General features: G+C 43.2%; 1 protein-coding gene across 1 annotated transcript in view; it reads right to left on the reverse strand.

Annotated features, from left to right (window-relative positions):
• CPNE4 (copine 4) overlaps positions 1 to 25,629 on the reverse strand; it is a 493,909-nt gene that overhangs the window by 21,760 nt on the left and 446,520 nt on the right. The window contains exons 8-10 of the mRNA XM_040232688.1: positions 20,566 to 20,652; positions 16,755 to 16,814; positions 3,630 to 3,763 (exon numbers count right to left, since the gene is read on the reverse strand). Of these exons, the coding sequence (XP_040088622.1) occupies positions 3,630 to 3,763; positions 16,755 to 16,814; positions 20,566 to 20,652 (281 nt within the window). The remainder of the gene's footprint in view (positions 1 to 3,629; positions 3,764 to 16,754; positions 16,815 to 20,565; positions 20,653 to 25,629) is intronic.

Here is a 25,629-nt window from a genome sequence, read left to right on the forward strand (position 1 = left end):
CCTCTGTTGTCCACTTCTCCTCCTGCCTCCTGCCTCCAATCCCTCCCAGCATCAGGGTCTTTTCTAATGAGTCAACTCTTCACATGAGGTGGCCAAAGTACTGGAGTTTCAGCTTTAGCATCATTCTCTCCAAAGAAATCCCAATGCTGATCTCCTTAGAAAGCCTCTATTATTTATTAAGAATGTACAAAAGGCAGAACTTCTATATCTAATTCTTACAACTACTCTGCAGGGGAAGTTAGCTGAATCTTTCATTTGCTGTCAAGGAAACAAGGCCCAAGGAGTTTAACCTCAGGATGTGCACCAGACTAATTAAATCTGGGGACCGGGCCCAGGCACCAGTCTGTTTTTAAGGCTTCCCTAGTGGTTCCAAAGTGGAGCCAAGAGAACAATGGATTGGTGTCTGCAGAGTGAAAAAGACAGCACTGTAATGTGACTTCTGACTTCTAACCCAATCTTCTGCATTCCAGCCTGTTTCAGTTCTAACTGTACCTCGCAGCGCCCTACCCAGCACTCTTCGAAAGAGACGCTCGTCAGAGACTCACATCTCTGCTGAGCCCTAGGAGTGGATGCCACCCTGGCCTTGAGCAGCCTAAAGAGACCACGTTGTTTGTAGGAGCTGGGGCAGGGCTACAACCGACTGGGAACAGATGAGCTCGTTTGGGAGGCACACACTTGGGGAGCTGGAGGAGACAGAAGGCAGGGGTCTCCCTCTCAGAAACACAGAGAAAACAGGCTAGCAGACTGCCTGCCAGGCTTAGGACCTGAGCCTCCCCTCAAGGCCACCCAGAGAGCTCTGAGCTTCACGCATCTCTCAAGCTGTTCAGCTTCATGGATCAGCTCATCAAGACCCGTGAGCAGTGAATGTACAAGGCAGGAAGAAAACTCTTGGCTGTCAGAGGCTGAGAGGAATTTCAAGGTTCCTGGGGATTAAATGCCTCTGCGTTGTTGCAGGTGGGCAAATGGAGCCTTCTGTCAGTTTTTACTCAACTGTTTCTTTTTGAGCAGCAACTTCACTGACTTTGATGCAAGAATAAATTAATTCCAAAGCCCCTACTTGCAATGTCCTGCCTGTCTGTCTATTGTCTTTCCACCCACACAGAGAAGTGAGGGAAACTTGTCAGTTTTCATGAAGTGATTAGTGTGCCGATTTCAATGCTGAGGTGCTTTCTTCACATGAAAAATAAAAATGCTCCACTGAGTTGAAGAAATCTGATTTTCTTGGCCAGTTGGGACCAACAACTTTGGTATTTTCCTTTAAAAATTTTTTTAAAAATTAATTTATTTGAATTGGAGGACAATTACAACATTTTGATGTTTTTTGCCACATATAACATGAATCAGTTTTTTAAAAGAATCATCTGAGATGATTCTTTATGTAACCTGAAGGTGATCTCTCTTACTTTTATCTGTACTTTTGAGGAAATACAAAAATCCTCCCTAGGCTTTGTCTGGCTCATATTATAAAGGGATAATATCTCCAAAAGATGTGTGGGTCCCTCTGACTGTCTTATCTGCATTTTGAGTTTGAGGTAATCAGGAAACAGAAGTTCTGTAGCCTGTCCAATAAATCTGCTGCAGAAACACAGCAAGGGCTCTGGGTGTTGGCATCTTAATTTCTGGCCAAGCCATCAATTTGCTCTCCGGAATTCATTACTAGGCTGCCTTGTGCCTGCAGAGTCAGTCAAGGCCAACTTTACTGACTCAACTAAGTGTCTATTGTGTTGTATTAAGTGCCTTTACCTACTTTATTTTATGAGCATTTCAATATTTAAAAGTTGTTAAGAATCCTGAAGAAGTTCTCATTCTTCTTCTCTTAAATGGACACATTATGACACAAGGTAACATTGTGTGTGTGTTGAGGGGTAGCAGAGAGAGAGAAAGAAAGGAGGGAATTACTGTGGTGGTATCTTGGGGGATATTTGGAGGAGTTTCTAACAGTGGGAATTGCAATCTGTCTGGTTTTTTCCTCTCGGTAGAAATCTCCATTATGACTTGAGCCTCTCTACGAATCCTTCCTGAATTGGGGCCTGAAGAAATCAAGAGCTGAGATTAAAGTTGCCTTCACAGACAATATTTCAAGGTTAGGTACAAGTATCAGTTCAACAAGGTAATTTAAAATGCTATTACTGCTCTCTGTTCCAAACATGGAGGGGAAGTGTTGGCAAGGGCAAGGGGAAGTGTTTAGCACTATCTGATTTGACTGCGTCTGTTCGTTCATCCCCAACTAGCATCATATACATCTGAGTTATTGGTGATGACCATCCAAATCCAGAGACTCACCAGTGGGAAGGACACTCATGCACCTTCTGGTCACTAGGTTGTGTCACTCCCTAAGTGCCTGAGTTTTTAATATAGTTATCACCAATTATGAGACTAGAAAGAACAGAAATCAGGCTATTTCATGAAATCTCTCTGAAATTGGAGGACAGAGTCACTTTATTTTCCTGGTCAATTACTTACTGCTTGGGCTTCCCTGGTGGCTCAGCTGGTAAAGAATCTGCCTGTAATGCGGGAGACCTGGGTTCAGTTCCTGGGTTGGGAAGATCCCCTGGAAAAGGGAAAGGCTACCCACTGCAGTATTCTGGCCTGGAGAATTCCATGGACTGTATAGTCCATAGGGTTGCAAATAGTCAGACATGACTGAGCAACTTTCACGTCACTTAGTTACTGCTTATTACTAACTAGTCCTGTTTTACAGTCACATCAGGCTGTCAAATGAGATTTGCCCACAATATATTTACACTGGTTCTATTTCAAAGAACCTTCTTAATCAAACATGTGAACAATTTCACCTCAATCTAGAAATACTGGAAAGGCAACATAAATTCTGTTCAATGTAGTTTATGTAAATCACTTCTTACAAGGAATTCTCTTGGTGGGCAAGGTCAGTGTTTGCCGAGAAGTAAAAATAGATATAATACTGATCTGATCTCAAAATTGTGTTTTCTACACAGACTTACAAACACATGTAAACACTGTCAGGGGCACACACACACACCCTCTGCTTAAGTTACCAATAGCTCTTGAGATCAGTGAAATCCCATGATTATGAGCTTATGCTGTGGAAGGAGCTGGCTCTGGGTTTAAATCCTGCCCTTGTCTGTAGGTCAGGGCACACACCACTTCACCTCCCTGCACAGTTTTCCTCTTCTGTTAAACAACACCCATGACAGAAGGGTTAGTATGAGGATCAGAAAGAATAGCACCCAATAAACCGGTGCTTCTCAAATCTCAAATTGCATACAGATCATCTGGGAATCATGTTACAGTGCAGATGCTGATTTAGATGTTCAAGTGGAGCTTGATGTTCTGCGACATTATGCTGCTAGTCAATGCACCCGACTGTGCAAGTTTCTGTATGTAGTAAGGCACATAATGAAACTTCACAAAAGAGAACCAAAATCTCTGTCCAGTGGTCCTGCCAGCCAAGTAAGAGAAGAAAGGATTTTTTGGTGGCCAATGTGAGCTTGGCATGAATTCAGTTCCTCTCGAGGTGAAGAGGATAACACATTTAGAGCTAGGCTTTATTTTGTCCCTTCATGAGGCTCAGCATAACTTCATTTCCATTATTCTGCCCAGGATCAGCCAGGGGCCACAAGAACCCCCAGAGATGGGAAGTCTCATACCTGTCATAGTCTTGGCAAATCTCTCCCACTGCCACCAAGGCCTTCAGGTACTCATTGGGCTGGTAGGGGTGGATGTAGTGCAGGGAACAGCTGTTCCTGGGGTCCCCGTTTGAGGCCGTGAAATCTATAGCTACCTGGAAGAGAAGATAGCAGAGTGGGTGGATTTAAAGTGAACATATTTCATTTAACCTTGACAGTGATGCAGCCTGAGGGAGGGGGAAAGTGGTATGTTACACATCCTGCTGACAAGCAGAGTTAGAGAAGAAATTCATTAGCTTTAAAAACTAGTTGTTCAAATGTTGGAGAAGATGTGGCGAAAAGGGCACCCTCATATACTCTTGGTGGGAATGTAAATTGGTGAGGCCACTATGGAAAACAGTATGGAGGTTCTTATGGAGGTTCCTCAGAACACTAAAAATAGAGTTACCATATGATCTAGCAATCCCACTCCTGAGCATATATCCAGACAAAACTATTTCAAAACGATACATGTACCCTCCATGTTCATAACAGTTGTATTCACAATAGCCAAGACAGGGAAACAACCTAACTCCATCCACAGATAAAAGGATAAAGAAGATGTGGTGCACATATACAGTGGAATACTAAGGGCCATAAAAAGAATGAAATAATGCATCGGCAGCAACATGGATGCAACTAGAGATGATCACACTAAGCAAAAAGTAAGTCAGAAAGAGAAAGACAAATATATCACTTACAGGTGGAATCTAAACTATGACACAGATGAGCTTATGTGCAAACAGAAACATACTCAGAGACACGGAGAGCAGACTTGTGGTTACCAAGGGGGAGGGGGTGTGGGGGAAGGACGGAGTGGGAGTTTGGGGCGAGCAGCTGTAAACTAAAGGTAGTCAACCCTGAATGTTCCCTGGAAGGACTGATGCTGAAGCTCCAATACTGATGTGAAGAGCTGACTCATTGGAAAAGACACTGATGATGGGAAAGATTGAGGGCAGGAGAAGGGGGCTACAGAGAATGAGACGGTTGGATGGCATCACTGACTCAAAAGACATGAGTTTGAGGAACCTCCAGGAGATAGTGAAGTGTTGGGGGCCAGTGTGAGGAACTCCGCCCATGGCAAAGGTCATGAGGAAAGAGGCTTGGCATACGCAAAGGCGTGATCAAGCCTCAGGAAACCCCCTGTTCCCGAGCATCTACCCCAAAACCAGAGTCTGTTTTATGCTCTCGCCTACACCTCTGACTTTACGGGGGGCTCTCCCCCATAACCATTTTTCTTGGAGAAGGAGTAAACGTGCAGCTCCAAGGCAATAAAAATTCCTGGGTGTGACAAGAGTGTTTCAGCTTACAAACTCCTCTGAAGGTCATCTAGCCCGCCTGTATAGGTTCTTCCGGCCACATGTGATTGTTTACAGCCTCCAAATCTGAGAGGCACGAGATGTTTTAGACTTACTAAAGGCAAATTCTTTTGGGGAGTTAGAAATTACCAGTATAGTGAGTTGGTTAGGAATTATATTGGTGAAGGGTTTTTCATTTGTTGTGTCAATGATTGCTGCTAATTCCCTGCTCTGGGTGGGACAAGGATGTCTCAGGTCAAACCTCTCTGCTGACAGACTAGCTTGTGTGACAGGATTATCCATACTCCTGCCACTACCCACATGATTGTTTACTACGTGTTAACCTTAAACAGCACAGAGAGTTTTGGAGTATTTTGAGAATCTTAATTAGCATAGGGCTTTTCTCATTGTTGAGTCAATGATTGCCGCCAGGCCTCCATATCCTTAGGCACCTGGGAACATATTAATCAATGTATTTGGAATATAGAAAAGGAAATACAGTAGTTTTTGATGTTAGCAATACTAGACTTTTTGAGTTAATGAATTTTCTCTTTTGTAATAGATCACTGTGCTTTGTTATGAATCACTGTGTCTTTGTTATGTAAAAATGTAACTTTATCGCTATCTTAAGACTAAATAAATCTTAAGTGGAGCATTGGTGAAAGGATTTTCATTTGTCAGGCTGATGTTTGCTGCTAAATCTCCATATTCCCTGTCCTTATAATGAATATAACTAACAATATAGGAGAAATAAGTATTAACCTTTAAGCATATAGGAGAAATAAGTATTAACCTTTAAGATTAATCCTGTTAACCTTGGGTTAAATAAATTCCTTTCTTGATTGTAACTCACTACACCCTTACCCTATAGGAATGCAACTTTATCTGGAGGGTGGTGCCTGGTTTAAGAAAAAACACCCTTGGAAGAAATAAGGTTTTTGGTTATCAGAAAGAAAGGACCATAGAATGTCAGCAGGTCTTACTCATGGCCAGAAGATGATGTAATATCCCTAAGATCCCCGCGTGACTCTGTATTCATCCCTATGTGTAACAAAAGGTATATAAGCAAACCCCAAAATAAAGAAATCGGATCAGTTTCCGGAAAGACTGATTCCACCATGTCGCTTCTTTCTCCCGTTTCTCTGGCTGAATTCAGCCTCTTTTCTCCACTAATTCTCCTACTACACTATCCGTTTCTAATCTCTCTCTATATTTGTAATTAAATATGTATTTTTCCAAAGATGCCAACGCCGTCCCCCCCCCCCTTCAAATCACCCTGGATCCACCAGGGCTGGACCCCGGCAGTGAAGGACAGGGAAGTCTGGTGGGCTAGAGTCCGTGGGGTCGTAAAGAGTCGGACACAACTTGATGACTCAATAACAACAAGCTGTAAACTATTATATATAGACTGGATAAGCAGCAAGGTCCTACTGTATATTGCAGATGACTGTATTCAGTATCCTATGATAAACTGTAATGGAAAATAATATTTTAAAAAGAATGTATCTATATGTATAACTGAATTACTTTACTGTAGAGCAGAAATTAAAACAACATTGTAAATAAAATATACTTCAATAAAAACATTAAAATAAAATAATTTTTAAAAAGAAAAATAGTGGGATAATGGGTGACTGAGGATGATTGGGGGTGACCTAAAAGGACCAGTGAAATCCAATATCTTCTGAGAAAGATTTCATCCTGAAGGTGAAAGCCAAGCCAGTGAAAAAAGAGAGGAAGATAACATGAACTGTGGTGAAAAGTTAGTTGAGGGTGGCGAGTCTACATGCATTTTGCAATTAAAAAGCATTTTAGGTCACACCTATGGGGCACCAACCAGACAAAGGTCCAGATACATTCAGACAATCCCTGGAAAACTTCTCCAAGGAAGATACTCGAAAGGTACCCAAGAGGCAGTGTTTGGAGAAATCAAGCATCTCAGGCCCCCTGGATTTGCTAAGTTTCAACACACACCCACCACTCTTGACTTCTGTCCTGACAAGACACACTTAGGAGATCATGGCACCTCACAGGTGTACATAGTGTTTAAAAAGTAAACATAATGCTGGGAAGGCTAGAAGAAAAGCATCTTTTTCTCTCCTTCTGTGGAAAGCACTTTAGAACTGTAGAAAATTCTAGAGACTGCAAGGATGTTGCAGAGATAAACTTGATTCTCAGGTAGCACTAGTGGTAAAGAAGCCACCTGCCAGTGTAGGAGACATAAGAGATGTGGGTTCAATCCCTGGGTCAGGAAGATCCCCTGGAGAAGGAAATGGCAGCTCACTCCAGTATTCTTGCCTGGAATATCCCAAGGACAGAGGAGCCTGATGGGCTATAGTCCATAGGGTCACAGAGCCAGACATGACTGAAGCGACTTAACACACACACACAAACTTGATTCTGCTCTGATTTATCAGTGACATTGCAAATATTGCAAATCACTGACATTCCAATCTATCTGTGTTTTTTAATACTGCAGTTGTCCCATGTGTGTTGATTACCTGATTGTCAAGGGTGTCTTGTGATGACAAAAACATTCTGGTATCTTGATGTAAAACCAAAGAATGAAATCAGATAAATCAGATAATATAAAGAATAGAGGGGAAAGCCTCCATAAAGAAAAATGGCAACTCAAGAAACATTACTGAACATCTCTTAAGCACAGGTGAGATCCTCCAAGCATGTAGGCACCAAAAGGCAGCATCTGAGCCCAGATGTATTACCTGGATGAGTCCCTGTGGTGTGGGAAGAAGTGTATGTAACATCTAGATAAGCATTAAAAATTTTGGCAACAACTATATTAAATTTTGAAAAAAATCGTAGGGCTGAGATTAGGGTAAGACAAGAGAGGTGACTAGGCATAAACTCAGGAAGGCACTCATCTGAGCTGATCCTACACTTGCCCAATCCGAGTGATGTATCCTTAAATTTTGCACCCTAGGTGCCTTCCTCTCTTTCTTCACTCTGGTCCCAGTGCTCTACATCTTTTCATTTCTATCAACTCTTCATCCTTAGGCTTGGAATAATTCCCTCATGCTTAACAAACTAGGGAGAGGCAGAGACGGTGGTGAGAAGAGGATTGTGATGGAATATATTAAGCATGGAACAGAAATAGGATATTCGTTGACTGACTGTGAGGTTAGATGCCAGTTAGGGAAGGGAGTGGCCAGATCTCCTTGGGGATGGAGGAGATGATGAAGTGGGGTAACTTGAAGTTCAAGGTTAGTAGGCAGTATTGAGTTGCCTGTTCCTGGTGGTGCTGTAGAGAAAAACATGCCCAATGGAAATTGCTTTTTATTTTTCTGCAGGCCTCTGGGGTTTGCACTCTTTTGTGGGGGTGGCCCCCTTATTTACGACAACCACAAAGGCTATTCAAGCTCAGGAGATGCTGATGAAACTTTAGGGAAGGGTATTAAACGTAAAATTATGTGATGAAAAAAGGAAGTAAAATAATGATCCCTATCACGTACTGCTTTCTATAGTTCCCTCTGCTCATAAAAATATTTTATCATTTGTTGTTGTAGTTGTTCAGTCACTCAGTTGTGTCCAATTCATGGACTCCAGTATGGCAGGCTTCCCTGTCCTTTACCAACTCCTGGAGCTTGCTCAGACTCATGTCCCTTGAGTCAGTGACGCCATCCAACCATCTTATCCTCTGTTGTCCCCTTCTCTTCCTGCCTTCAATCTTTCCCAGCATCAGGGTCTTTTCTAATGAGTCAGCTCTTCACATCAGGTGGCCAAAATATTGGAGTTTCAGCTTCAGCATCAGTCCTCCCAATGAATATTTAGGGTTGATTTCCTTTAGGATTGACTGGTTTGATCTCCTTGCAGTCCAAGGGACTCTCAAGAGTTTTCTCCAGCATCACAGTTCAAAAGCATCAATCCTTCGGCACTCAGCTTTCTTTATAGTCCAACTCTCACATCCATACATGACTACTGGATAAACCATAGATTTGACTAGACAGACCTTTGTTGGCAAAGTAATGTCTCTGCTTTTTAACATGCTGTCTAGGTTGGTCATAGCTTTTCTTCCAAGGGGCAAGCATCTTTTAATTTCATGGCTGTAGTCAACACCTGCAGTGATTTTGAAGTCCAAGAAAATAAAGTCTGTCACTGTTTCCATTTTTTCCCCCATCTATTTGCCATGAAGTGATGGGGCCGGATGCCATGATCTTAGTTTTTTGAATGTTGAGTTTTAAGCCAGTTTTTTCACTCTCCTCTTTCACTTTCATCAAGAGGCTCTTTAGTTCCTCTTCACTTTCTGCCATAATGGTGATGTTATCTGCATATCTGAGGCTATTCATATTTCTCCCAGCAATCTTGATTCCAGCTTGTGCTTCATCCAGCCCAGCATTTCGCATGATGTACTCTGCATATAAGTTAAATAAGCAGGGTGACAATATACAGCCCTGATGTACTCCTTTCCCAATTTGGAACCAGTCTGTTGTTCCATATCTGGTTCTAACAGTTGCTTCTTGACCTGCATACAGGTTCCTCAGGAGGCAGGTAAGGTGGCCTGGTATTCCTGTCTCCCAAAGAATTTTCCACAGTTTGTTGTGATCCACACAATCAGAGGTTTTAGTGTAGTCAATGAAGCGGAAGTAGATATTTTCCCGGAATTCTCCTGATTTTTCAATGATCCAGTGGATGTTGGCAATTTGATCTCTGGTTCCTCTGCCTTTTCTAAACCCAGTTTGAACATCTGGAAGTTCTCGGTTCACATACTCTTGAAGCCTAGCTTGGAGAATTTTGAGCATTACTTTACTAGCGTGTGGGATGAGTACAATTGTACAGTAGTAGGATTCTTTGGCATTGGCTTCTTTGGGATTGGAATGAAAACTGACCTTTTCCAGTCCTGTGGCCACTGCTGAGTTTTCCAAATTTGCTGGCATAATGAGTGCAGCACTTTCACAGCATGATCTTTTAGGGTTTGAAATAGCTCAGCTGGAATTCCATCACCTCCACTAGCTTTGTTTGTAGTGATGCTTCCTAAGGCCCACTTGACTTCACACTTCCTCCAAGATGTCTAGCTCTAGATGAGTGATCACACCATCGTGGTTATCTGGGTCATTAAGATCTTTTTGTATAGTTCTCAGCTACCTCGTCTCACTTTATCATTTGACTTGACAGTAAACAGAGAGTCTCAGGTACAAGGCAGCTCAAAGATCCCCCCCCCACCCCTCCTCCTCCCCCCAGCAACTGATGGTTCCTAAAGTCTCCCTGATGGGGCTGGAGATAAGAATTTTGTCTTCAGGAGGTGGTCTTCTATCACGAATTCTCTGTGCTCTTTAAGTTAGCATGAGTGCAAGAGAACAGAGAGAAAGGCTAGGTTTATTTTAAAAAGCAACAGGGAGGCTGTGAAAGATGGGACTAAGTTGAGAAATAAAAGCATGAAAATGACTGAAAAATGCTAGTTTGTGGAGGAGGCTCTTGATTCCTGGCTTCCTGAATGTGGCAGGCTTGCAGAGCTACTGTTTTCCTCTTCTGCTATGAAGCATTTAGGAAAGCCTGCGGTTCTGGTGTGCACTCTCATCTTCCCAGTGGTCAGCCCCGGAGCAGGCCTCCTTTGTTTCCCCTTCTGCCCAGGAGGCCTCGCTGTTCATTAAGCAGAGCCATGGAGCAGTTTTGCAAAATCTTGTAAAGTATGAGAGCAAAGTGCTTACTTTCTCTACGCTGCCAAGTCCCCAGTGTGAGGAACTGCTTCCAAAAAAGGCTCGACGCTAACGATGTTATCCTTCCTTGGATATTTTTAACTTCTTACCTGAACTGAGCCCATGCCTCAGATCCCTTCCCTGCCTCTGACAATTGGGCCATTTAAGACCCACCTGGATGTTTTTTGGGGAAAGCTGCTGTGAATCCATCTCTGGTTAGTTGTCTGATCTCTCTGAAATCTTTGTGATATCATCTGCTATAGGGCAGCTGTTCATTTTTCTTTTTAAGTCTGTATACAGTTTGGGCCTATACAACGAGCCTTATAGGTGGTGATACTGTTCAGGCTGGACCATTTCTTAAATAACACATATAATTCTTGTGCTTTTCTGCCTCCTCAAAACTGCATAGCAGGAAAGAAATAGGAACCAAGACAAGATGAGAAAGAACCTGTCTGGTTCACTTCCTGGAACATGCAAAACATTCTCCTCTTCAACCCAGGACTCAGTCTCATGTCTCAGAGGTCTACACAAGAGCCCATCACTATTTAGTCTGACATTTAAAATCAGGATTTAAAACTAAACCGAGGCATAGTGTGGGCACAGGATGTTCTAAGTGTATTAAGGTCAGAAAAGATGACATGAGAGGACCTTTAATAGGTGATCTCTTCTTAGGCTTGAAGGCTAATCTTCAAGCTTAGCCACATTTAGCTTGTTATATCATATTATTAAAAATAGATAATAAAATCAGAGATAATGAAAAGTGATACTTGCCCTTTTAAAGATTTTTTTTTTGATGTGGGCCATTTATAAAGCCTTTATTGAATTTTTAACAATATTGTTTCTGTTTTATGCTTTGGTTCCCTGGCCACAAAGCATGTGGCATCTAAGCTCCCTGACCAGGGATTGAACCCCCACCCTGCGCATTGGAAGGCAAAGTCCCAACCACTGGACCACCAGGGAAGTCCCAGCAATACCCCTTTTAATAAAAAAAAAATTACAAATAATAAAAAGGGTCATCTGAATATAATAAAAGGAAAATGACCACTCAGGATTCTACTAGTTCAGTAAGTCATATTTTTCCTTTTTAGTTTTACATATATATAAATACAAAATATTTTAAAATTTTATATGTAAAATATATATATAATACATAAAGACATTTAACATAGTTGTAATCACAGGGAAGCTTTGTTTTATATTCTTTTTTTGTCCACTTAATGACATTAACATATCCTCATGTGATTACAAGTCATTATAATTATCACTTAAAATGGCTTTATCATAGTCCACTTAAATGAGCTACAATGATTTATATAGCCATTACCTTATTGTTGGACGTTTGTGTTGCTTACAACCTGATTCCGTGAAAATCCATTTTACAATGAACATTTTTTGCATCTGGAAAGGCAATAACTTTCGACAGAAACATTTAATTCTTTTACCATTGTCTTTCCAGATATCTTATGGAGTCTGGCCTCATCTATGCTGTCTATAGCTATTGATTTTGTAGGTGAAATTCTAGTACCTGGTTTTCTTTTGGCTGCTGCACCATGTGCCAAATGTATGGAACCCAATCTCTCTCCCTCAATGTCTGCTAACCTCTGCCCAGCTCTCCCAAGACCGTGACATGACTGTTGCTCCAGAGCCCTTATGACTCAAGAATTCACACGAGGAACAAAGGCTGGCCTCACGGGTGCCCAAGGGCATCCTGTAGTTGTGTGTGGGATGGAGTGTGTGCACTTTCCAGTGAGTGGATATAGATCTTGTGTCAGATTTCAAGCGGTCCATGGGACCGAAAAAGAGGAAGAATCACTGATGGGGGCTCTTTTTAGCATCCTTTATCTGCTTCCCTCCTTGGGATCTTTTCTGCTTATTTTATTACTTAAAATTCCCCTCTTCTCATCCTCAGGTTGGCACCTACTTTCCACGTCTTGTCTTTCCTTCACTGTCGGCTGTCTTGATCGAGTAGATATATACCCACTGCGTTCACGTCCTCACTGTTACATCCCAAAACCTGGGCCTACGGTCTCATTCTGCTGAAGCTGCTCTTCTGAAGATGACTTGTGCTTACTCATCACATGGCTCAGTCACTGGTTTTCATTCTTCACCTTATCTTTTCTTTAGCATATGAGATTATTGTCCTTGATCCTGTAAGACTTTCTCCTGATCATCTGAGTTACTGCCTCCTCTGGGACCTTTTTCTCTGACGCATCTTATCTTACTGTTGGCTCCTCTTTCCCCTGTTGCTGAATGCAGATTTTCCATAGCATTCTATTACCAGGCTCCCTATCTTTCTGTCTTCTTCTCTTTAGCTATCTCCTCCAGACCTATATATGTGCAGCTTCCACCTCTCTCCTGAAACCAAGGGCCATATTTATAAATGCCATCTCACTGGGATACCTGAAAACACCCCCACCACATCTTTGGGGAAGTTCATTCTGCTGTCTGGTGGCTAATCTTGATTTCCATATTTCTATGAATGGGGTCAACATGCTTTGTCTTCAGGCACAAAACATTTGAGTCATCCTGGACTCACTTCCTCTGTTCTGTTCATCTCCATACCAGGAAGCCCTGTTCTCATTTCTCATCCCTCTGCAAAGTTCCCTTCATTTTTCCAGATGGCTTCAATGAAATGACTGGACAGATAACAAATACTTATAGGCCAAATTAAGTAAGGCAGGTCAATTGTTAATAATAGTTTGCATTACAGCTTATCATTTACATTAGCTGGCAATGCTTGAGTAACAAGAAATTATTGACTTAATTTTACAATGAGGTGGTTGTTATGCTTTCTTTAACAGAAACCTCAAAATAGAACACCTATCACCTTCTCCTGCATCCCTGGCCTGGAGCCCTCCACGAGGAAGGATTTTGTTTTAGGCACTGCTTTTTTCGGGGGCTCCAAAATCACTGCAGATGGTGACTGCAGCCATGAAATTAAAAGACACTTGCTCCTTGGAAGAAAAGTTATGACCAACCTGGATAGCATATTCAAGAGCAGAGACATTACTTTGCCGACTAAGGTCCGTCTAGCCAAGGCTATGGTTTTTCCAGTAGTCATGTATGAATGTGAGAGTTGGACTGTGATGAAGCCTGAGCGCCGAAGAATTGATGCTTTTGAACTGTGGTGTTGGAGAAGACTCTTGAGAGTCCCTTGGACTGCAAGGACATCCAACCAGTCCATTCTAAAGGAGATCAGCCCTGGGATTTCTTTGGAAGGAATGATGCTAAAGCTGAAGCTCCAGTACTTTGGCCACCTCATGCGAAGAGTTGACTCATTGGAAAAGACTCTGATGCTGGGAGGGATTGGGGGCAGGAGGAGAAGGGGATGACAGAGGATGAGATGGCTGGATGGCATCACTGACTCGATGGACATGAATCTGAGTGAACTCCAGGAGTTGGTGATGGACAGGGAGGCCTGGCATGCTGCGATTCATGGGGTCACAAAGAGTCGGACATGACTGAGCTACCGAACTGAACTGAACTATGGTCTGGCCCCTTCTCCTTGGGATTTATCTGCACCTGCTCTCCCTCTTCAGAGGTCTTGCTCCTCACTCTCTGCAGACTTCCTGCAGGTCCCTCTGTGGATGTTGGAGGGCTGAGAAGTGGGGGCTGAGGAAGTGGTGGTGATAACCACTGACGTGGTCCCTCCAAGTTGGGGAGGGTCAGCAAAAGTGAGAAGGATGGGACATCTGGTGATCCAGTGGTTAGGATTCTGCCTGCCAAATCAGGGGACACAGGTTTGATCCCTGCTCCAGGAAGATTCCACATGCAGCTAAGCCCATGCTCTAGAGCCTGCTAGCCACAACTACTGAAGCCACCGCAATGAGAAACCTGTGCACTGCAATGAAGAGTAGCCTCCACTTGCTGCAACTAGAGAAAGCCCACACGTAGCAACAAAGACCCCGTGCAGCCAAAATAAATAAAGTTAAAACATAAAAAGTTAATTGGCAAGTGACTAGTTTTAAAAAATGGGTTTCTTGTTACTCAAGTAATTTCTTATTACTTAAGCAGTTTTTAAAAAAGTGAGGAGGAGGGGAGAGCAACGCCAGAAGAATAATCTCCTTGGGCCAGGGGGGCCACATGACCTCCCCTCTCCTCTGTGAGCCAGGGTGTAGAGCTGGAAACCCTCTGGGCTCAAACTTCCAGTTTTCACTGAGGTGGATTCTTTGCAGCCCAAGGGCAAAGCAAGCCCCTGAAGGTTGAGTAAAGAGTTGTCCAAAAGCATGGGATCTATAGAACCTAAAACAGATCCAAATCGATAGAGCTTTCACTTGAAAATCTATGAATAGTTTCCTGAAACCAGCCCTTTGCCTAAGATCAAGGGACATTGTCTCCTCTGTGACATTGCTGGCTCCTCCACCTCCAAGTGCGCAGGACAGACAGAGGTCGGGGTGTTTGCCCACAATGCACGTGCTTACTACTTTCTAAACATGCCAGTGTGTATATGGGGGTGGGGAGCTCTATGGGTGTGCCTTTAGAGAACCTTAGACTTTAAAGAAATGACCGTAATCTATAATTAACTCCCATAAGTATTCAGTGGCAAATGAACAATGGCCTGCGTTTAGGCAGGACATGGGTAGGTTATAGCAAAAGCCCAGCCTCTATCTAGGGAGAGGCCTTATCTCATCCCCTTGGGGAACCCCCCTCTAATCCTTTGGGTTCCACTACCTTATGTCTTAGGAACACATTGGTCCAGTCGACTCTCTTGGGCTCAAACCATTTTCTTTGCCTTCCTCACATGATTGAGCCCATCTAGGAAGCTAAATAGGGCTGAGTTTCACAAGTACACTTCTGTAAGATGGGGCACAGATGCTTCACAACTTGTTTACATCCATATGACTTTCCCACAGTTTTAATAGATCTATTTCTTATCATCTGGGTATTCTCTTTTTGCAGCTCATGTCTGCTGGAAACTAGGAGGATTTTGAGTATGAAGCCACTGAGAGCAAGTTTTTCCAGGGCAGGTGGACTTACAATTTTGGTCCACCCAGACACTTAAAAAAGACCCAGTCCACCACCAAATACATTATTAGGAGTGTACAAATCCCATGGGCTCACAGATTCCATGTAGGAGAAGATCCTTAGTCCACTCATTAATTCTGTTTCTCGACATTGACAGGCTGGTTCTCCAGTCTTTTGGAACTCACTTTTTCATTGCCCGATGAGTCATCTAGATGGCTTACTCTTAGCACTGACCATTGGGCTCGACACATAAGCTTGTGTTCTGTCCAAATGAACACAGCCAAGATGTCAGCCATGGTTCAGTGGGCCGTTTTAGCACGGTTCACTTCTTCCCCAACCCTTTTCACCCAGTGGTGGAATCTGGCAACCCACCCACTGCCTCCTGCCTCCTGCAGTTACTGAAAGAATGGAAAGCATAATAGACTGGTTCCCCAAACCCTCTGAGGTTGAATGGCATGCATTTCCTGATAGGATGCTGAAAAAATAGTCATGGGGAAAACAGAAGTGTGACCTCATTGTAAAGAGATGTTCAGTTCAGTTCAGTTCAGTTCAGTCACTCAGTCGTGTCCTACTCCTTGCGACCCCATGAATCACAGCACACCAGGCCTCCCTGTCCATCACCAACTCCCGGAGTTCACTCAAACTTGTGTCCATCGAGTCAGTGATGCCGTCCAGCCATCTCATCCTCTGTCGTCCCCTTCTCCTCCTTCCCCCAATCCCTCCCAGCATCAGGGTCTTTTCCAGTGAGTCAGCTCTTCACATGAGGTGGCCAAAGTATTGGAGTTTCACCTTTAGCATCATTCCTTCCAAAGAAAACCCAGGGCTGATCTCCTTTAGAATGGACTGGTTGGATCTTCTTGCAGTCCAAGGGACTCTCAAGAGTCTTCTCCAACATCACAGTTCAAAAGCATCAATTCTTTGGCACTCAGCTTTGTTCACAGTCCAACTTTCACATCCATACATGACCACTGGAAAAACCATAGCCTTGACCAGACGGAACTTTGTTGGCAAAGAAATGTGTCTGCTTTTTAATATGCTATCTAGGTTGGTCAGAGATGTTACTGTATGATATTTCAGCAGTGAAACCCGAGCAAAGCCAACCCAGGGTCTTAACAGACTGTGGGTCCTCGTGCCCCACACCCAGCACTGCCCTCCAACCTTGCTCCCTGAGTAGAAACAAACAAACAACTCACTGTAAACTGGATTTGGCAGCCACCCATGATGTAGTCCAAGAAAGAATGCATCTTGTGGATCTGCACGGGAGGAGAGGAAGCTGTATTAAAACAGTGTGATCCGAGTACTTACACATTAAAGGCCTAAACATAGGGTTTGCCGACCTAGAGGGGAGAGCAGATAAAGGCCTGCGGGAAAAAGATGAGTCAGCTGATTATCTTTCATGAGAAGAGAGAAAGAAAACAGATGGTCCTGTGAGGGCTGCAACCATCCCTCCTCTTTCTCACTCTTTTTGGGTTTACATATGATTTTAATCAGCCTCTGCCTCTGGGGTGAGATTGGTACTGTGTTTTCATGGGTCACCACTGGTTTGAAATACATGAAGTCTCACACTTAGCTTCAGTCTCGCTGCGCGTGTCTAAGTCCCAGTTCTGGTAAAGTTCCTAACACCACAGTGAAAAAGACGAGCAGCTTCAAGGTCACAATTATCCAAGAAGCTCTCCATTGTAAGCTGCCAGCTAGTGAGATTCCTCCCTTGCCATGAAGAACAAGGATTAATATTTACTGAGTGCTGCTGCAATTCATGGGGTCGCAAAGAGTTGGACACGACTGAGCGACTGAACTGAACTGAACTGTATGCCAAGCTCTTAACATACATGATCTCATTTAATTCTTAGAATGAGCCTGTGAAGGTGATGCTATGATTATTATTGTGTCCATTTTACCCACGAGGAAACTGAGGCTAAGATCATCTACCTAGATGGTGGAGGTGGGACCCAAATGCATCCTTTTGACCTCTAGGCTGGAAATCAACAGGCTTCCTGCTTCCTGCCCCACCCCTAGTTTCTGTGTTCTCACACTCTTTACTGATTTCTAGTCTTCATTTCTGCTTCATTATGATTCTGCTGCTTGAGTCTTGGTGACATTCATCTATGCAGTTATTTGACAAGGATTTATTGAGCCTCCACCATGCCCTGGATGCTAAGGATACAGGGAAAAAAGAAACAGGCATGGTACCTGCAGTTATAGAGCTCACAATCTGGATCATTTTACTGGTACAACCACCAGCTGATTTTTGACCCTCGCTTCTCATATTCCATCTGAGGCTCAGGGCAGCTTCCCAAAGACTGACCCACAAAACCCTGTGGCAGCATTTCCAGGCACCACCTCCAGGTGGCACACATCTATCAGCAGACTTGTCTCAGGGCTGATGTTTACTGGGCCCTCAGAATAGTGCCTGCTCCCGGCTTCCTTATGGGGATGCTTTGCCTGATAGTTGAGATGCTGTGTTGTACTTAGTCACTCAGTCGTGTCTGACTCTTTGCAACCCCATGGACTGTAGCCCGCCAGGCTCCTCTGTCCACGGGGATTCTCCAGGGAAGAACACTGGAGTGGGTTGCCATGCCCTCCTCCAGGGGAGATCTCCCCCAGTGCAGACAGGCAGGTCCTTTACTGTCTGAGCCACCATGGAAGCCCAAGAATGCTGGAGTGGGTGGACCTACTACTGTATCCCTATCAGTACCACGTCCTCTGAGTGCCAGACTCTTAGATCGAAACAGTTATATGCACAGTCACCTTACAGAGATGGATGGTTGAACCGACTCATCTGGATCATCTTTTCTCCTGCTTCTATGGGCACAGGACTGTTCTGAATGCACCAGGATTTGGTCTGTATAGGGAGGTAGGTAAGACGACCAGAGACAACTGCCTTTGAACAAAGAGTTTATTATTCACAGCTCCCCAAAGGACTGAACGCGTGTCCTGCCACACAAGGGGGCCACATGGGGGTAGCATTGGATTAGGCAGGAGGCAGGAGGCATGCAGGGAAAGCACAGACAAAAGTCACTATGGTGGTTTTTGTGGGGAGGAATAAGTGAGGCAAGGTAAGCAGTTAAGCAGGTTTAGGACTGAATAATGAGTGATTCTGGAGGCTCTGGGCAATAGGGATGGTCTCTAATTGTCTGAAGCTGGCTCGATACAGGGCAGGGGGAATATTGGCTTGGTGCGAGCTTGGTGAGAGCTCAGGAAAGGGGGTGGCTAGGGATACAGGCTCTGAATTGCTCTGTCTGCATGTCAAAGATCGGCTCATAGGCACGCTGATTGCTATCTTGAGGAATTAGCTAAACCTAAGAGAGGCAGTTCCTCCCAGTATGCAAGGCCCCAAGATATCGAAGCATCATAAAATACAGCAAACATTATCAAAACGGTGACCCCAGATGGCCAATCGTAAGCATTGTTATCATCTAGTTCCAGTAATTAGTTCACGAGATAGGCCTGTGACCTAAGCCAGACCCATCAGTCTTCAGCCTGACTCTTCCGTTAGGTGAGAATGGGCTCCTACAGCCTGTGGAAGCCGGGAATGCCAACTCTGAGAAAAGGAACCTGAGATATTTAGAGAGAAACTGGATGGCATGGAAGTCTCACATCATGGAGTCAGACAGACAGAGATTCAAATCTCAGCTCTTACCATGTGTGTGAGACAATGAACTAGTTATCATCACATCTGAAAGTAGAAATCGCAGAGTTGCGGTAAGAATAACAGAACGTATTACAGTTATTTTTACCATAGTAAGTACTCAGCCAGTGGCAAAATTATTCCCAGAGGAGATTTTCTGCAGAGTTAGAGCCCCTCTGGGAGAAAGTTTTAGGTGCTTTACTCATCCTCCGTGTCTTGTTTTCATGGCGTCTCTTCAGCATGGAGAGGTGCCACAGACAGAACACTGACTGGCAAGTACTAGGGATTATCACTTGGTGTCATAAGCACAGAGTAGGTGCTTTAGAAAGTGTCAGCAGGAAGGAAAGTGTCTTCCAGAGACAGAGGTGGCACGCAGAATATACACAAGAAAGATAAATCTTTAAGTTTGAGTGTGCCTGTGGTTACAGAAGAGGAAATGGAGAATGAAAGTTTTAGTGAAACAAAGTTCACAGAACAAAAAAGCCTGGTGTAGAGTACTTAATATTGAGATCTCTGACAAGAAAAGATTTATATTGGTGTGTATTGAACAGGAAGACTGCCAGTATTAAAACTAGTTCTGGGAAGCTGTAGATGTTTCTTTGAAATGGCAATACTTTAATGTAGTTATGGAATAAAAGTACAAAAACGTAAGAGTAAAAATTTCCTCTAAAACTTAATATTAGTGTTTTCTTTCATGAAATATGCATAAATGAAGATTAAAAATTGAATTTAGAATGTAATAGAAATAATCCTGTTATTGGCAGATTATTGCTATTTTCCATAACTTTTTGTGGTATTACATTGTCTTGGTACAGTTCTGATAATATAAACTATTCTATTTAAAATCTTTTTTATTAAAAAGTTAGTGCTTATTACATGTAAGTTGCGGCTTCCATTTAGCTGAGCTGGTAAAGAATCTGCCTGTAATGCAGGAGACCCTGATTTGATTCCTGGGTCAGGAAGATTCCCTGAAGAAGGGATAGACTACCCACTCCAGTATTCTTGGGCTTTCCTGGTGGCTCAGCTGGTGAAGAATTCGCCTGCAATGCAGGAGACCTGGGTTCAATTCCTGGGTTGGGAAGATCCTCTGAAGAAGGGAACGGCTACCCACTCCAGTATTCTGGCCTGGAGAATTCCATGGACTATAGAGTCCACGGGGTCGCAAAGAACTGGACTCAACTGAACGACATTCACTCACTCACTCAGGAGCTTTAGAAATGTAGGGTGCCCCCATCTGGGGACCTCCCTCTGGTGCTGTCCTTCTTATTTTAAAAAAGATCATATCTTCTTGACATTCTTTCTGTGCAGACCACCTGGGCCTTCCTTCCAGACAGCCTCAGTTTCATACTCCTGGAAGACAGGGGCTATGTTTATACCTTGCACTGATTCAAAATCACAATGCCCGAGTTCTTATAATTCTTCTTCTTGGCTTTGTACTTGGGGTTGATACACTCCCACTGCACCTGCAATAAAAAAGATTACACTATGATTGCCAGCTCAGAAAGAAGTGGAGTCATTCATGGGGAGGCCCCTGGGCACCATTGCAGGTGGTCCTGAGGGCTGACACCTGGTCTCTAGCTGATCCCCTTGCATCTGGAGGAAAAGGAAGGAGAAGTGGTGAGAGGAAGACTGTGACATCACCTGCCTGGTTTGAATCCCAGCTCCTCACTTTCCAGCTGTGTGACCTTTGACAAATGACTCAATTCCCTCATGCCTTGCATATTGCCTCTATAAAATGGAGCCCATAATTATAGCTATCTCATAGGGTTACCATGAGGATTGAATGAGTAACCCCTATAGTACATTTAGAACAGTACCTGACAGTTATAAATGCTTGCTATGAATGGGGTCAAATCAAAAAGCAGAGAGAAGGAGAGATCTTGGGCACATAGCTGAGTAATCCAAATGCTGAGTGTTAGTGTCTGGGAATTGACTGAAGGGCAGGAAAACTGAGGAACATTGAATACTGGTTATAGGAAGATGATGGGGATAATGAGTTTGCTTAACTTCACAGAGGACTAAAATGATGGATTGATACACATCACAATGGTGGCACTTTCTTCAGAGGGGCTTCTGTGAGGGATAGAGTCAGAAATGAGGAGGCAGATGGGAGTAGATGCATGAAGAGAGCTCAACCTTTCTATAAATTAAAAAAAAAAAAAAAGACTTCATGGGACAAAGCTAACTGCCTTTTGACCACTGACAAAGTCAAACATCCAAGAGTCACCTAATTGCTCCTGCCCACTGTCCTAGAGGAGTCATCCTTAGATTTCCACTCAGAAGACAAAATTTCACCCCCTGACAACTGAAAATGTCTGAAAACAAAGACATTTCTGAGGCAGATGTTAGTGGATAGGCTGATACAGCACTGTCCACAACGACCCATTCTTCCCAGTGCACAATGACTCTGAACTTCGTCAGGTGACTTGCTTTGACTGATGGGACATTAACAAAAGTGATATGAGCAGAAGTTTCACAAGTGCCTGTGCACTGGGACTTGCCCTGCTCTTGTGATTGGATGTTTTCACCACCATGTGAAATTAGCCTAGGCTGGTGTCCTAGAGGATAAAAGAGCACATTGAGAAACATCTCAGCTACTCCAGCTGCAGAGGCACAAATGAAGGAGTGAGTCCCCTTGGCATTGTTTGGAGCAGAGAGGAGTTTCGCAGAGGAGCTCATCCCAGATTGCTGACCTCTTGTCCTGTCTGTAGCTGTGGCTTCCTGAAAAATCTCCCTGCCTCACTCTTTTGTCTCTCTACAACTGATTCTCTATACAGTAGCCAGAGTAATCTTGAAAAAAATTAATGTCATTATCCAATCTTATCATTCTCCAGCCTAGACTTCTCATAGCATTGCCCAATAAAACTTTCTGCAATAATGAGAAGATTCCACATCTGTACCAACCAATGTGAAAGACACTAGCTACATGAGCACTTGATATGTGTGTGTATGTGTGTATGTAAGTGAGAGAGAGAGAGAGAATTGAAATTTAACTGAATTTAACTTAAAACTTATTAAAACTGAAATAGGTGTATATGGGTAGTGGCTACGAAATTGGAGAGTCTTCAGTGTGCTCTCAACACATTTATAGGAAAATACAAACTCTTCTCTCCAAGCTCTCAGAACCTTCTTTTCCTGGCCTCTGCCTCTGTCCTTGATCAGGCATGTCCATGCATGGCTCCCGCACCCTCTCTGCTACAGATAAACTAGTCTCTTTACAGATCCTTAAACACACCAAACTCTTTTCTGACTCAGTAATTTGCAAAGTTCCCTCTACCTGAAATGCTGTTTCTTTGCTTTTTACATGGTTGACATTTCATTTTTAAGGGCCCTCATGTTAAATTTCTTTTTTTTTTTCAGGTGATCTCTTTTATGTCACACCTTTATAACTAAAATGGCTCAGTTTTTTAATAGCATTTGTCACAATGTATAATTACAGTTTTTGTTTTGTTGTTGTTCAGTCATTAAGTCATGTTTGACACTTTACAACTCCACGGACTGTAGCACCCTGGGCTCCTCTGTCCTCCACTATGTCCTGGAGTTTGCATAGACTCACATCCATTGAGTTGGTGATGCTATCTAATCACCTCATCCTCTGTCACCCCTTCTCTTTTGCCTTCAATCTTTCCCAGCATCAGGGTATTTTCCAATATGTCTGCTCTTTGCATCAGGTGGCCAAAGTATTGGAGCTTCAGCTTCAGCATCAGTCTTTCCAATGAATATTCAGGGTTGATTTCCTTTTTCAGGATTGACTGGTTTGATCTCCTTGCAGTGCAAGAAACTCTCAAGGGTCTTCTCAGGACCCAAATTCCAAACTATCAATTCTTCCAGACTCAGACACTTCTTTACTGTCCAAGTCTCACAAGCACACATGACTACTGGAAAAACCAAAGCATTACCTTTGTCAGCAAAGTGATACCTCTGCCTTTTACTATGCTGTCTAAGTTTGTCACAGCTTTCCTTACAAGGAGCAAGGGTCTTTTAATTCCATGGTGGCAATAACCTCCACAGTGATTTTGGAACCCAAGGAAAGAAAATCTGTCACTGCTTCCACTTCCCCCCCTTCTATTTGCCATGAAGTGATGGGACTATATGCCATGATATTAGTTTTTGAAATGTTGCATTTCAAGCCAGCTTTTTCATTCTCCTCTTTCACCTTCATCAAGAGGCTCTTTAATTCCTCTTCACTTTCTGCCACTAGAATGGTATCATCTGCATACTGAGGTTGTTGATATTTCGGCAATCTTGATTACAGCTTGTGATTCATCTAGTCCAGCATTTCACATAAGGTACTCTGCATATATTAATAAGTGAAAGAAGTAGGGTAACAGTATACATCCTTAAAGTACTCCATTCCCATTTTTGAACCAGTCAGTTGTTCCATGGCCAGTTAAAACTGTTGCTTCTTGACCCACACATAGGTGTCTCAGGAGACAGGTAAGGTGGTCTGGCACTTCCATCTCTTTTAAGAATTTACCACATTTTGTTGTGATTCACACAGTCAAAAGATTTAGCGTAGTCAATGAAGCAGAAGTAGGTATTTTTCTGGAACACCCTTGCTTTCCCTATGATCTATTGAATGTTCTCAATTTGATCTCTGGTACCTCTGCCTCTTGGAAACCCAAATCATACATCTGGAAGATCTTGGTTCACATACTTCTGAAGCCTAGCTTGAAGGATTTTGAGCATAACCTTGTTAGCATGTGAAATGAAGCAATTATACAGTAGTCTGAACATTCTTTGGCACTGCCCTTTGGGACTGGAATGAAAACTGACCTTTTCCAGTCCTGTGGCCACTGCTGTGCTGTGTTGCTGTGCTTAGTCTCTCAGTCGTGTCTGCTCTTTACCACCCCATGCTCAGTAGCCTGCCAGGCTCCTTTGTCCATGGGGATTCTCCAGGCAAGAATACTGGAGTGGGTTGCCATGCCCTCCTCCAGGGGATCTTCCAACCCAGGGATCAAACCCAGGTATCCTGCATTGCAGGTGGATTCCTTACCAGCTGATCCACAAGGGAAGCCTGAGAATACTGGAGTGAGTAGCCTATCCCTTCTCCAGGGGAATTTTCTGACCCAGGAATCAAACTGGGGTCTCCTGCACTGCAGGCAGATTCTTTACCAGCTGGGTTTGCTGACATATTGAGTGCAGCACTTTAACATCATCATCTTTTAGGATTTTAAATAGCTCAGATGGAATTTCATCACCTCCACTAGCTTTGTTTGTAGTAATGTCTTCTTGACTTCATACTCTAGGATGTCCAGCTCAGAAAGAGGGAGCACAACATCATGGTTTTCTGGGTCATTAAGACCTTAATTGTACAGTTCTGTTTATTCTTGCCACCTCTTCTTAATATCTCCTGTTTCTTTAGGTCCTTGCCATTTCTGTCCTTTATTATACCGATCCCTGCATGAAAATTTCCCTTGATACCTCCAATTTTCTTTAAGAGATTTTTAGTCTTTCCCATTCTATTGTCTCCCTCTATTTCTGTTCTTGTTCATTTAAGAAGGCCTTCTTATCTTTCCTTGCTATTCTCTGCAACTCTGAATTCAGTTTGGTATATCTATCCCTCTCTCCCTTGCTTTTTGCTTTTCTTCTTTTCTCAGGTATTTGTAAAGCCTCCTCAGACAACCACTTTGCCCTTGTGCATTTCTTTTTCTTGGGGATGGTTTTGGTCACTGACTCCTGTACAGTGTTATGAACTTCTGTCCATAGTTCTTCAGGTACTCTGTCTACCAGATCTAATCCCTTGAATCTATTTGTCAACTCCATTGTAAAATCATAAGGGATTTTATTTGGGTCATATCTGAATGGCCTAGTGGTTTTCCCTACTTTTTTCTATTTAAGCCTGAATTTTGCAATAAGTAGTTTATGATCTGAGCCACAGTTAGCTCCAAGATCTTGTTTTCAATGCCTGCAAAGAGATTCTCCACCTTTGGCTGCAAAGAACATAGTCAATCTGATTTTGATATCGACCATCAGATGATGTCCATTTGTAGAGTCATCTCTAGTGTTGTTGGCAAAGTGTATATGCTATGATCGGCCTGTTCTCTTGACAAAAACTCTGTTAGCCTTTGTCCTGCTTTATTTTGTACCTCAAGGCCAAACTTGCATGTTAATCTGGGTATCTCTTGACTTCCTACTTTTGCATTCCAACCCCTTATGATGAAAAGGACACCTTTTTTTAGTGTTAGTTCTAGAAGGTGCTGTAGGTCTTCATAGAACTTGTCAACTTCAGCTTGGCATCAGTTGTTGGGGTATAGATTTGGATTACTGTGATGAAGGGTTTGCTTGAAAACAAAACCCAAGATCATTCTGTTGTTTTTGAGATTGCACCCAAGTACTGCATTTTAGACTCTTATTGGGCTTCCTTGGTGGCTCAGCTGGTAAAGAATCTGCCTGCGGTGCAGGAGACCCTGATTCGATTCCTGCGTTGGGAAGATCCC

The sequence above is a fragment of the Oryx dammah genome, unplaced genomic scaffold, assembly GCF_014754425.2.
Source record: "Oryx dammah isolate SB20612 unplaced genomic scaffold, SCBI_Odam_1.1 HiC_scaffold_2, whole genome shotgun sequence".
NCBI lineage: Eukaryota > Metazoa > Chordata > Mammalia > Artiodactyla > Bovidae > Oryx > Oryx dammah.